The 10,839-nt window shown below is 39.3% G+C and overlaps 1 protein-coding gene across 1 annotated transcript; it reads right to left on the bottom strand.

Moving 5' to 3' along the window:
- Positions 1–472: 472 nt before the first annotated feature.
- LOC146457198 (uncharacterized) lies at positions 473–10,122 on the bottom strand. Its single transcript, XM_085092275.1, has 11 exons — positions 10,053–10,122; positions 9,136–9,777; positions 7,674–7,928; positions 7,165–7,268; positions 7,023–7,062; positions 6,062–6,525; positions 5,346–5,517; positions 4,421–4,698; positions 2,432–2,977; positions 1,737–1,908; positions 473–964 (listed from the first exon to the last, which is right to left on the bottom strand). The coding sequence occupies exons 1-11, from the start codon at positions 10,120–10,122 to the stop codon at positions 696–698; spliced, it is 3,012 nt and encodes a 1,003-aa protein (XP_084948401.1). The 3' UTR covers positions 473–695.
- Positions 10,123–10,839: the final 717 nt, after the last annotated feature.

Below are 10,839 nucleotides of genomic sequence, written 5' to 3'. Positions count from 1 at the left end.
ACAATGCGTAGAACGCCCGAAGAAGTCTATCAAATTGTATGAAATCCACTTATGTGCCCGTCCATAGCCTTGAGTCAATAGAAAGATTTAGGATCACGGCAAAAACGACTTTCCTGCCATAATCGGTCACCGTTTTCCGTTTCTAAGTGAAGTTGATTAGTTTCGCGTCAGCAAAAGAAAACGCTGGTTTTCACTAGGACACAAGCATAAGCAGAAGCAGAAGCTCAAACGCCGCTTCAGCAAGTGAGAACACCTGCGGCATAAGCATAAGCATAAGCACAAGAAGAACGAACGTGTTCGTTCTTCTTGTGCTCATGCTTTTGTCATGTTATGTCGCCGTTTGGCCAGTGAGAACAGGGACGACATAAGCACAAGGCAGTCAACCGTGTTGTCCGTCATCTTGCTTAACATTGAGGGGAGCTGGTATCGAGAATTCCGTCAAGAAATGGTATTCTGCGCGTGCGTCTACCGATGATCTTGAGTTCTGGCTTGAAACTACTAACCACTACTTGCTCCTCTACGAATATCGTGAGAAGCATAAATAGTGAACGATACAAATCATGGTGGACTAATCCAGAATACATTGTAAGATGGAAATGGCTCCAGTCATAAAGGTTCAAGGTGCAAAATATGAGAGAAAAAGTTCCGGCGACGTGGGGACTAAACGCTTGCAATCCAGTGAAAGCTTTTCTTGATTAGACCAGCTTATTCATGTTAAAATACTGTCTGTCTTTTTGGTTATTTTTCCGCCCCAAACTATCCTCAAATGGTGCTCGGTAAAGTTGACAGTAACCTCCAGATGATCGACCCGTGTTTATTCCTTCAATGGCCACCGAATTACACTCAGTCATTCGAGAACAACGTAGCAAGCATTCCATCACGGTAGAGCCAGTCAATGTTACAAGCTTGATCTTGTCACCATGTTGTTGTTCTTGTAAAGGGAAGACAGGATGGAAATAAAGGTCTGTTCAAACGAATAATAAAATAGTAAGTTCACTTGTTACGGTTGATTTGTTATAAGATAAAATCTCACTTCCAGCTCAGTTAATCTGGTTTTCATAGCACAAAATCAGGAGGTCGTGGGTTCCATTCCCGCCGAGGACGGAGATTTTTATCTTTGCCTCGTGCGATGTCCCATTTCCTTACTAGGGTAAGCCTCAGCGGCAAATTCATGGCTTCACTTTAGCACTTTAACATACACTGCAGAGTTAATTCTCTGATCTATCAAGTGTAGTGCTACTACGGACCCCTTGAATGGGATAGGAGTCCATCACGGGGTTAGCCAAGCAGTTTGTTACCGTTAACCACTTAAAAATCTTCGAGAAGAGATACAATTTGGAATAGATTTTTCTTTCTATTAAGTAAAAAACACGACAATGCAGACACAAACCTTGTTTCAAAGCTCCGATGGTGACGATGATGATGATGATGATGATGATGATGATGATGATGATGATAATGATATTGACGAAGACTATTTGGAATTGTGAATGATGACAACAAAAATGATAGTAATGACGATGATGAAAACTATCAGATGACAAAGTTGATGATGATGATAGTGATAATGATGAGAATAATGATTATAAATATTGATGATGATGATGATGATGATGATGATGATGATGATGATGATGATGATGATGATGATGATGATGATGATGAAAGGAAAGAGGAACAAGAGGAGTAGTAGGATTATGATGATACTGACGATGAGTATGAACGACATGACTTACCGAGTGTCTCCCAAAAGGTTCGGTTCTGGACTGCGATGATTTCCTGTCTGCTCAGTGCTCTGTTGTACACCTGGACACAACAAATTCGCCCTTTGAAATACCTGTTATCGTCTTTCTTGGCACCAATTCGCACGTCATACTTGGTATGTAGCTCAACGCTACCAACACTCACCTAACAACAAAACCAATAACAGTATCAGTCACAACGAAATGTTTAATGCAGTGAAATGGAGCCGTTGACAAATCATGTTTCTGCACCCTGGTTATGGCTCGCTCCGCGGAATTTGCTGCTAGTGTACAGCTCAAGTGAAGAGAATTGTTAACGGACTCAACAACGGCACGACTGAGTGTCCAGGACGCGGTCTTTGTGTGACCATATTATACCTCATTATTATAATTGTATATTATTATAGTAATTATACAAAAATAAATCATAACAATTGACGTAATTTTTTTAATTATAATTTTAAACAATGTATACCGTGCCTACTTGTTATACATTGTAAAGGAGAAGAAGACACTTATTTAATCCAGAGACCTCATTATTAGCTTTTACGCTGATAAAAAATAGTTTTGTTTGCGTATGAATGAAAGCTAATTTTAAAAATAAAATCTTTGCACTTGGCCTCGCTTTCATAATGAGGTTCAACGCAAGTCGAAAATGGCCCATTGTGCCGGACCTATTCTTGTTATACCTGGTATGCTGTCTCTCCATTTACCCAGAGACGCATGACGCCAGACGGAAAATCATAGCTGACACCTACGTACTGCCATGACTTTGATGGAAGTGGAGGGTTGACATAGTGGCCGTTCTTCCAATTCGGTGAAAAAGCATAGAAATTTCCTACACCCACGATCCAGATGCGAAATCCCCAAGCAGCTGTTACCTCGTAACTAAAGATCGGACCTTTGTTGTCATATTTCACCCACACGAGAAATGTTATCGAATGCCTCGTGTCCAGACCTCCGTTATTGGGTATCTCGATGTAACTGGTAAAGCGTCCGAAGAACTGATACGAGGCTTGTGCACGCCCGTAAGGGCCTGGTGCAAGATGCACATCGCTTGGTTTTCCCGGCGGATTTTTGTTGGGGCTGATATCATGTGTCCCGTATCTGCCGTCGAGTGGGTACAAGGCAACAGGAACTGGAAGGTTCTCTGAACACAGATGGCAATTCATAATTAATGTAAATTCAGTTCGGGAACTTACATTTAAAGGGAGGGGTTCACATTTCAGCGCATGAGCATGAATCTAAATGCTTTTTTCTCTTTCTTATCAACTTTATGGCCTTCAAAATCCCATGCATATGTACTTCAGTAATTACATTCTATAATTAGTCCAAGCAAGCAAAATAACTGATGACAAAAATTCACAGAAAATGCTGTTGGATTGTACTCATATTGTCGATATTGGATTTAGTGTTGACCCGTAGCATTTATTCCACGGTTGATGGGTTTACAGTTATTTGCATGCGAAATAACGCAATTATAGGAAAAAATTACCACCCGAGTTACCTATTCCCTTCCGAATGGTTCATAAACAACGAATTAAAGTAAACAGGCTTGGGTCATAGCGAGCAAAGGCGAAAAAGTATTTCGATTCATGGACATGCGCAGAACCGTGAACCCTCCCTTTAATTAACGGTGCTGAAACCATTAAAAAAGCATTTTTAAAAGAAAAGGTATTCTTAGGCCTACTAAAATATTTTCTTATACATGGTCAATTGGCCGTAACTAACTAAAGAATAATGCAAGGATTTTAAATTAAAAACTTACTGAAATAAGTTCAAGTTATAAATATTTAATATTTACTTTCCATAAGCTGGTCCGTAATATCGAATTTAATTTAGCCCTCTCGATTTGGATGAAGAGAACCGAAGTCAAAGCAAGTTTGCCAAAATTTGTTCACAAGTCAACACAAGTCATTTAACAAAAGTCCGACTGCAAGTCTATGAAATCTGCTTGAGTCAGATTACGAGTCCTTGAATTGTACAAAGATCCAACCTCCTCCCCCTCAGAAACGTCAAGCCTTTGAAGTGGCACTATGAGGCTTAGAAAATTACGAACTTGTGTTAAAAACTTTAAAAGACATTAAAAATTACCTGCCGAGGCTTGCGATGACAGTATTAACAGAACAAGAATCTGAAAAGACAGAGAGCATAAAATCGACTGTGAACAGGGCTAATTAAAGGATTCGAACATCTCAGAAAGCTCTTGTGTTTTTTTATAGCTTACCTTAAATAAGCACGATGAATGCATCGGAGAAAAAGAGTTTCAAAATTTCAAGCTTCTTTCTTGATGGACTCTAAGAATCACTTGTTTTCGTGATGATGCGATCGCTTACCTTGGTGCAAAGTCTGTTTTCTCTAGTTATTTATTAGAACATATGTTCATATCATTAATTATTAAAAAGAGGAAAGAAAACAAATACCCCATTCATACCTTTTGTATATATACGGAGTTTGTAACAACCAAGTTACTTATAAAATATATATAATTCATGACTAATACAATTATGCTATATTTATTGCAAGGCACTTCAGATTTTAATCCAGATTCTTTAGAGAGAGAGAGAGCAAAAAAGTTTACAGACGTCGGTGCAAGCTAGAAGAACCCCATTCACACTAATATTTCGTTCATTTCAGTTATACATGAGTAAAGGGGATGGTCACAGTTCTCTTCAGACGAGATCATTTTTATTATAATACTGTTTGTGTTCACGACCATTGTTATGCCCAGAATTCTCCTCAAATGGTGCTCTGTAAAGTTGGCAGTAACCTCCAGAAGATGGATCCGATCTTATTTCTTCAATGGCCACCGAATTACACTCAGTCACACGAGAACAACGTAACAAACATTCCATCACGGTAGAGCCTTTCGATGTTGCAACTATACCGCCTGGCTGCTGTTTAACGGTGAACAGAGGTCGAAAATGGCCAAAGATATATCTTTTTCCACCATCGTCTGAGAAAATTAAAATAAGATAATGATTTCGCCTTGAAACAGAATCATTTATTTAAGAAACAAATAGCGGGTCTAGAACTTTGATTAATGGAAGGGAACATGCAGAAGAAAAATAAGTAAATAAATTATCAACAATGATAAGAGAAAGACTTAAGGTGGCCGCACACAGTTTGCGCGAGCTTAACAGGGGGTAAGCGCGCGCGATCTCGACAGGTAGTAAGCGCGCGCTAGGGTTGTGGTAAGCATATATGGCGTCGATAAAGCGATCCATCAATTTTATTTCAAATGGACCACAACGGGGAGCTTTGTTTTTAAAATAATTCTGATCTATCACGTGTAGTGCTACTCCGGACCCCTTGAATGCGGTACGAGTCCAACGCGGGGTTAGCCAAGCAATTTGTTATCGGTACCCATTTATATATCTCCGAGAAAAGATACAGTTTGTCTAAGAAAAGAACACGACAATGGAGAGACCAACATTGCCTCAAAGAAGATGGTAATGATGATGATGTTGATGATGATAATGATGACGAGGAAAATTATGATTATAAATATTAATGATGATGATGATGATGATGGGGATGAGGAAGAAGAGGAGTGGTAGGATTATGATGATTCTGACGATGAGTATGAACGACATGACTTACCGAGTGTCTCCCAAAAGGTTCTGTTCTGGACTGCGATGATTTCCTGTCGGCTCAGTGCTCTGTCGTACACCTGGACACAACAAATTCGCCCTTTGAAATATCTGTTATCGTTTTTCCGGACACCCATTCGCACGTCATACTTGGTATGTAGCTCAACACTACCAACATTCACCTAACAACAAAACCAATAACAATATCAGCCACAACAAATGTTTAACGCAGTGAAATGGAGCTGTTGACAAATCATGTTTCTGCACCCTGGTTATGGCTTCCTCTGCGAAATTTGGTGCTGGTGTACAGCTGAAATGAAGAGACTTGTTAATGAGCTCAACAACGACACGGCAGAGTACTAGTGTCCAGGACGCGGTCTTTGTGTGACCATATTATACCTTATTATTATAATTGTATATTATTATAATAATTGTACATAATAAATCATAATAATTTGACGTAATTGTTTTCATTGTAATTTTACACAATGTATACCGTTCCTACTAGCTATACATTTTAAAGGAGCAGAAGTCACTTATTTAATTCAGAGATCTCATTGAATTCCTTAACTTATCAGCTTTTGCGCTGATAAAAAAATTAGTTTTGTTTGCGTATAAATGAAAGCTAATTTTTAAAAGAAAATCTTTGCACTTAGCCTCGCTTTCATAATGAGGTTCAACGCAACTCGGAAATGGCCTATTGTGCCGGACCTATTCTTGTTATACCTGGTATGCTGTCTCTCCATTTACCCAGAGACGCATGACGCCGGATGGAAAATCATAACTGACACCTGCGTACTGCCATGACTTTGATGGAAGTGGAGGGTTGACATAGTGGCCGTTCTTCCAATTCGGTGAAAAAGCATAGAAATTTCCCACACCCACGTGCACGATCCAGATGTGAAATCCCCAAGTAGCTACCCCGTAATTAAAGATTGGACCTCTGTTCTCATATTTCACCCACACGAGAAATGTTATGGAATGCCTGGTGTCCAGACCTCCGTTATTGGGTATCTCGATGTAACTGGTAGAGCTTCCAGAGAAACGATACGAGCCTTGTGCACGCCCGTAAGGGCCTGGTTCAAGATGTACATCGCTTGGTATTCCCGGCGGATTTTTGTTGGGGCTGATATCACTTGTCCCGTATCTGCCATTGAGTGGGTACAAGGCAACAGGAACTGGGAGGTTCTCTAAACAGAGATGGCAATTCATAATTAATGTAAATTGAGCTAGTGAACTTATTTTATTTAACGGGGCTGAAACCGTTAAAAAGGCATTTTTTCAACTGATATAACGTGCTACTAAAATATCTTCTTACATGATCAACTGGCCCTTACAAAGGATTAAGCGACGATTTTACATGAAAAACTTACTGAAACAAGTTCAAGTTATGAATATTTAATGTTTACTTTGCAAAAGCTAGTCCTGAATATCGAATTTAATTTAGCCTTCTCGATTTGGATGTAGAGAACCGAAGTCAAAGCAAGTTTGCCGAAATTTGTTCACAAGGCAACACAAGTCATTTAGACAGAAGTGAAGTTTGCTCGAGTCAAATTACGAGTCCTTGAATTGTACAAAGATCCAACCTCCTCCCCCGCAGAAAGATGAAGCCTTTGAAGTGAAACTATTTGGCTTAAAAAATTACGAACCTGTTTTAAAAAACTTTAAAACAGACATTAAAAATTACCTGCCAAGGCTTGCGATGACAGTATTAACAGAGCAAGAGTCTGAAAAGACAGAGAGCATAAAATCGACTGTGAACAGGGCTAATTTTAAAAAAGATTCGAACATCTCAGAAAGCTCTTGTGTTTTTTTATAGCTTAACTCACCTTAAATAAGCACGATGAATGCATCGAAGAAAAAGAGTTTAAAATTTTCAAGCTTGTTTCTTGATGGACTCTTAGAATCGCTTGTTTTCGTGATGATGCGATCGCTTACCTTGGTGCAAAGTCTGTTTACTCTAGTTATTTATTAGTGATGGTTTGTTGCAAAATTTTCCGGTGCACAACATCTATTATCGAAAGAACATAAGTTTATCTTTAATTATTAAAAAGAAGGAAAGAAAACAAATACCCACTTTATACCTTTTGTGTATATACGGAGTTTGTAACAACCAACTAACTAATAAAATATACAATTCATGACTAATGCAATTATACTATATTGAATGCAAGGCACTTCAGATTTTAATTCAGGAGCAAAACGTTTACAGACGTCGGTGCAAGGGAGAAGGTTACCCACTTCACAGTAATATTTCGTTGCTTTCAGTTACTCATGAGTACATCGGATAGACAAAGTTCTCTTCAGACGAGATCCTTTTTGTTATAATACTGTTTGCCTTCACGGCCATTGTTATTCCCCGAATTCTCCTTAAATGGTGCTCTGTAAAGTTGGCAGTAACCTCCAGAAGATGGATTCGATCTTATTCCTCCAATGGCCACCGAATTACACTCAGTCACACGAGAACAACGTAACAAACATTCCATCACGGTAGAGCCTGTCGATGTTGCAACTGTACCACCTGGCTGCTGTATGACGGAGAACAGAGGTCGAAAATGGCCAAAGATATATCGGCTTCTTCCACCATCCGTGTCTGAGAAAATTAAAATAGGATAATGATTTCGCCTTTAAACTGCATCATATATTATAAGAAACAAATAGCGGGTGCAAAGCTTCAATAAGTGAGAGGGAACAGAGGAAAAATAAATAGATTAATAACAATGATAACAATGATTGCGAAAAATGGGTTATTTCGCGAGTTTCTCTTGAACCTCATTATGAAAGCGAGGTTGTGCGTAAAGGTTGTTATGACTTAAAACAAATTTTTATAACAAACACCAGGTATGAAGCCTCGCTTTCATAATGAGATTCAAAGCGACTCGGAAGTGGCTTATTGAAATACAAGAGGGACATCAACGATTGAAAATGCCAGTTTGGGATTTTTAAGTAAATAAATAAATAAATAAATAAATAAATAAAAAAGTCGTCCCAGCGGTCTTTATTTTCTCTGAGTAAAAAAGCCCAACCACCCTACATCCGGCGTTGTACAAAAGTACCATTTTCATGTTGCTATATTCCTGAGTTTTTGCCGTGGACCGGTTCTTTTAATTTCCTCGCCGTCTTGGAAAGGAAGTTTCTTAAAAAAAAATGGCATGTTCATCACAAAAATTGGTGCATGTGAATACTCGGTTTGGATGATATTCAATGCTTTAAAAATAATATTAAGATGATGTTATTTTAGTTCGTGGTATTTGGCGATACTTTGGAAAGTGACCTGCATGGGCGCTTTGGCTCATTGCCGGCTCCCTGAATAATTTCCAATTGTGGCCCAATTAAAGGCAAAAGAGTTTTTAATGAATTCTTGTTCCATTTTAAAAGCAGACTTTCACAAGGTTGCTGGTTCGAGCCATATTTGCATTCCTACAAAGACAACAAGAAACTTAAATTTTAAGAAAACTTCTGGCCTTACTGCGAGTGGCACGCTAATCGGGGGTACGGTTTACGTGTAATAAGAAGCCTTTCTCTTATCAGAACTTCCATTACAAACGAATTCCTCTATCATTTATTCATCAGGCTTAAGACATAAGATCACATTTCTTTCACATATGCCACACCTCTCAAATCTTAGCAGTGTGTATGACCTTTGTCACATGAACCTAGTTTAATGGCCCTAACCTCCTAAGAGTCTCCTATAACATTACATTTCTTGCAAACGAATTCCTTTTCAACCATGATAAAACGAGTTCAAGCTTAAGCTCTATCTGCTTCATTCGCGTTTCCCATGATACACCAGTACCCACCTGTGTTGATAATTCTGTTCTGGACTGCGATGATTTCTTGTTGGCTGAGTGCTTTGCTGTACACCTGAACGCAACAAATCCGTCCCTGGAAGTATCGGGGGTCATTAACGTCATCCTTAGCACCTATTCGTACGTCAAAATTGGTGGTCAGCTTTGCTCTACCGGCTATCGTTTGATCAACTGCATTTCCATTTATCCAAAGCTTCATGACGCCAGAAGAATAATCATAAGTGAGACCAACGTACAGCCACGACATCGAAACTGGTCGGGATGAAGAGACGGGGTTGAGTAATTGGCCATAATAACGGGTCACTGCTCGGCCAAATAACTTCCCGTCTACGATCCACAAGTGAAATGCCCAAAGGTTAGTCCCGTAATTAAAAATCGGTCCATTGTCATTTTCACGTTTCATCCAGGCGAGAATTGTTATGGAATATGTCGTGTCCAGGCCTCCGTTGTTGGGAATCTCAACGTAACTGGTATAGCGACCAGAGAACTGATACGAGCCTTTAGGATGTCCATAAGGGCCTGGTGCGAGTTGTATATTGCTTGGTATTCCCGGCGGGTTGTTGTTGGGGCCGATATCACTTGTTCCGTATCGCCCATGGAGTGGATACAAAGCAGCCGGAACCGGAAGTTCGTCTGTCAACAGAGGCGACCAAAGAACAGTTTAATGAAGCCCATCAGTCGTGGGCTCTTTCAAGAACAGTTCGCGATATTAAGGACGGTGCCTTCTAACATAGAGGTGTGTTTGCGTACTTTATGACACTACGCTGAAAAAGAAGATCTCAGCAAGGGTTATTGGAATTCAAAACGAAACTTGGGAGTAACCACGCATATGGAAATTTTCTACAAAATGGAGCTTAATAATTTTGAAAAATGCGCCGTTACCCCTAATTTTCTTGATGGATTCCAACAACTCTTGCTATGATCTTCTTTTCCCACATAGTCACAAACCGCCGAAAATACCTCTGCTTTTGGAGGCATCGTCCTTAAGAAACCCAGGTTTTTCGGACCATCTTGAGATGCGCAGAACGTATGCGCAATAGCTAAAGGAGGCACCGTCCTTAACAATGAAAGGGCTTCTCAAAGAATCATAAAAGGCATAGAGCAGTTTTTGTGTGAGTGCCATAGAACCCAATCCAAAGTAACTACTGTTGTCAATCACAACAGACGTAAATATCGCAATGAAGCAATCAGAACTCAAGGCAGTAGAGTCCGCGTGGAGTCCACTTGAGTGTTGAGTATTTAGTGTCAGGGTTTTTCTCTCTTAAAGACCGACACTAAGCAGTTAAGTGGACTCAGTCCGCGCGATACTCTTTTGTTTAATTGTCAGTTTTCTTCCGCACATGTTCGAATTTAATTTACAAGTGCTTTTCTTATTTGATATAGATGACATGAAGTCGTCGAAACGTCGTGTAACGTTTGTATCGTTAATTTTCCTTTTAAAATGTTTATCAAAATCAATCCCTATAAGAGAAGGAAAGTAGATAGATTTAATTCGGCTATGGGAGTCATGCTTGTTGTAAAAACAAGGTGGGATATAAACAGCCGAAAAGCTCATCATTTTAGAAAAAGCGAGTGAAAGTTATAAATATTTAATGTGGCTACCAAAGCACGATATTTTTCTTTCTGAAACTAGAAAGAACTAAACATTTAGTTCCAATTTTGTTTACCTCGAATGTGAAAGTGCAAAACGGACGA

Source organism: Pavona decussata, unplaced genomic scaffold, assembly GCF_977016875.1.
Source record: "Pavona decussata unplaced genomic scaffold, jaPavDecu1.1 SCAFFOLD_245, whole genome shotgun sequence".
Classification (NCBI taxonomy): Eukaryota; Metazoa; Cnidaria; class Anthozoa; order Scleractinia; family Agariciidae; genus Pavona; species Pavona decussata.
Note: the sequence above shows the minus strand (reverse complement) of the source record. Positions and strands in the feature narration are given on the sequence as shown.